Source organism: Aedes aegypti, chromosome 3 (genome assembly GCF_002204515.2).
Source record: "Aedes aegypti strain LVP_AGWG chromosome 3, AaegL5.0 Primary Assembly, whole genome shotgun sequence".
Lineage (NCBI taxonomy): Eukaryota > Metazoa > Arthropoda > Insecta > Diptera > Culicidae > Aedes > Aedes aegypti.
The window spans coordinates 368,446,121-368,449,105 of record NC_035109.1 but is presented as its reverse complement, the minus strand read 5'-3'; the positions used below and the strand labels follow the sequence as shown (position 1 = coordinate 368,449,105).

At 43.4% G+C, this 2,985-nt stretch overlaps 1 protein-coding gene across 1 annotated transcript; it reads left to right on the top strand.

Moving 5' to 3' along the window:
• The first annotated feature begins 312 nt into the window (after positions 1–312).
• LOC5579928 (probable cytochrome P450 9f2) lies at positions 313–2,257 on the top strand. The gene is made up of 2 exons (XM_001652167.3): positions 313–691; positions 753–2,257. Exons 1-2 carry the CDS (start codon positions 480–482, stop codon positions 2,152–2,154), a joined length of 1,614 nt encoding a protein of 537 aa, XP_001652217.1. The 5' UTR covers positions 313–479; the 3' UTR covers positions 2,155–2,257.
• Positions 2,258–2,985: the final 728 nt, after the last annotated feature.

Below are 2,985 nucleotides of genomic sequence, written 5' to 3'. Positions count from 1 at the left end.
CCTTGGTCACAGTTGCATCAGTTTTGTATTCTTTTACTCGATACCTCCCTAACTCGATGATCCCTTCATTATAGAGTTGTGGAGCGTTGACTGTACATGAAAAATACATATTTTGTTGGGTGTTCCCAAGACCATTGCAACCTGCAACGGGATATCTTCAGAAAAACCTTTGGCACCTACATAATCTACCGAACAAACTCATTTCACAACACACACGTAATTTTACACAAGCGCTATTTTATCTCAATCTCTTTGCGGTGAATCGCGACCCACTAGTAACATTCGCAAGTCGCTACACAAACACGCCTCTCTTCGTGAGGAAGTATGTGAGAAGGTCAATCACAGCTTGCTTCGATCCACCCGGCCTATATTTTTCGAATCCACCGCAGTGCGCTCAGTAGCAGCGTGGACGCTAAGCTCAATTCAGTTACAGTGTTGATTTACAAACAAACATATCAAAGCCTACTTTGATCGATCGGATGGAAGTTGATTTATTTGCGGCAATAGCCGTAGGAGCGCTCATCCTAGCGGTATATCATCACCTGTTGAAGCGGTACCAGTACTTCCTGACGAAACCGGTGTCATGTGTGAAACCCTCGTTTCCGATGGGCAGCAGCGGTGTAATGCTGACCCGCAAACGAGATATCTTCAGCCACATCCAGATGATGTACAACACCTATCCGGACGCGAAGTTAGTTCTGGACCTACGTGAAAATCGTGAATGGTTTGATTGAATATCGAAATCGTTTCAGGATAATGGGATTCTATGATTTCACGAAGCCGGTTTACATGATTCGTGACCCGGAGGTCATCAAGAGGATAACGGTGAAGGATTTCGACCATTTCATCGATCATACACCCTCGATGACTGGTCAGGGCGAAGAGCCAGGTGAAAACTCCCTGCTTGGAAATACGCTGTTCGCGTTACGTGGACAGAAGTGGAGGGATATGCGCTCGACGATGAGTCCGGCTTTCACTGGCAGTAAGATGCGGCACATGTTCGAACTGGTAGCGGAGAGCGGTCAGTCTACGGCGAAGTTCCTACTTGCGGAAGCTAAGGCCCGGAAAAGGTTGGAGTTTGAGATGAAGGATACCTTCACGCGGTTTGGAAACGATGTGATCGCGACGGTAGCGTTCGGGATCAAGGTGGACTCGATGCGCGACCGTGACAATGAGTTTTACATGAAGGGGAAGCAGTTGCTGAACTTCCAGACGTTCTTGTTGAAGATCAAGTTCATTATGATGCGAGCAATGCCAACTTTGGCGGAGAAATTGGGCGTGGATTTGTTGGATGCAGAAGCGGTGAAATATTTCAAGGGGATGATCTTGGAGAACATGAAGCAGCGTAAGGCGCATGGAATCATTAGGAACGATATGATCCACATGCTGATGGAGGTACGAAAGGGAGCACTGAAGCACGAGAAGGATGAACAGGATACGAAAGATGCAGGTTTTGCTACTGTGGAAGAATCGCAAGTCGGAAAAACGACGCATTCGAGAATTTGGAAGGACAATGAATTGGTAGCGCAGTGTTTCATCTTCTTTGTGGCGGGATTTGACACCGTGTCTACGGGTTTGACCTTCTTGGCATACGAATTGGCCCTTAATCCGGAGATTCAGCAGCGTCTATACGAAGAAATCATAGAAACTGAAACAACGCTCGAAGGAAAGTCTCTGACCTACGAAGTGTTGCAGAAGATGAAATACTTGGACATGGTCGTATCTGAGGGCTTACGGAAGTGGCCAGCGGGCATTCTGGGAGATCGTTACTGTACCAAGGACTATCAGTACAAGGATGCCGCTGGCTCGTTCGTGATCGAAAAGGGAACCTCGCTATGGATTCCCACGATTGCTATACACAACGACCCACAGTACTATCCCAATCCGGAAAAGTTTGATCCGGAGCGATTCAGCGACGAGAACAAATCCAAGATCAACCCGTTCGCCTATATGCCGTTTGGAGTTGGACCGAGGAATTGCATCGGGTCACGACTGGCACTGATGGAAATGAAGCTGATCATGTACTATCTGTTGCGTGAGTTCAGCTTCGAACCGACGGAGAAGACGCAGATTCCTTTGAAGTTGGTCATGAGCGGATTCGCCCTGCAGGGAGAGAAGGACGTTTGGTTGGAGTTCAAACCAAGGGCGTTGTAAGATGGAGTTGAATTCTGTGTAATTCTATGGTACTTAACTATTTTCGTTGCAAACATTTTCGACGGCAATAAATAGCAGATACCTAGCACGAATGTTCAAAATACTTTCTCATTACTCTCATTACTGTTTTGAAGCAAAGAACGGAAGCAATTGTTAGGTATGTCCACTCAAGTCAAAAAAGGATCCAAAGTCTGCAGTATGTTCTTAGCGGATTCTCGATGAATTTCTTTATTAGTACCATTTCGAACATTACATTCATTTCTCATATCTAGGTGTTCTGTGTTATTAAACAACACTATCATTCTAATTTGGTAAAACAAATTTAAGATTTTATTAATATTTTGTTAACAACATATTACATTTCACTAGCAGTTTAGATTTTTTACAGGTGAGTTGATTCCACCTGCTTATAAGAGAAAAAAAACACGTTTTTAATATACTTAACCTAATTTAATCTAAATATATAACGCATTAATCGTGGCAATAGAAGATTGTAACGATTTTTGCCTGAAATTATTAATTATTTTATTTTACATTTGTTCCAATTTTTCATCATTGATATTCTATGTAACTCATTGGTACCAGGGAGGAAGCATCAGAATCATTTTCAAAATTTTATTTTGAATTATCTGCAGAGCTTTCTTCCTGGTATATACACACTTTTTTGTAATCTACTACAAATGACACGCAGGCTTCGTCCTTTGGCGAAGAGGCTAGTGTCATCCACAAACAAAGATTTTTGACATCCCTGAGGTAACTTAGGTTAGTCAGATGTGGAAATATTGTATAATAGTGGCCCCAAAATGCCGCCTTCAGGAACACCAACTCTTA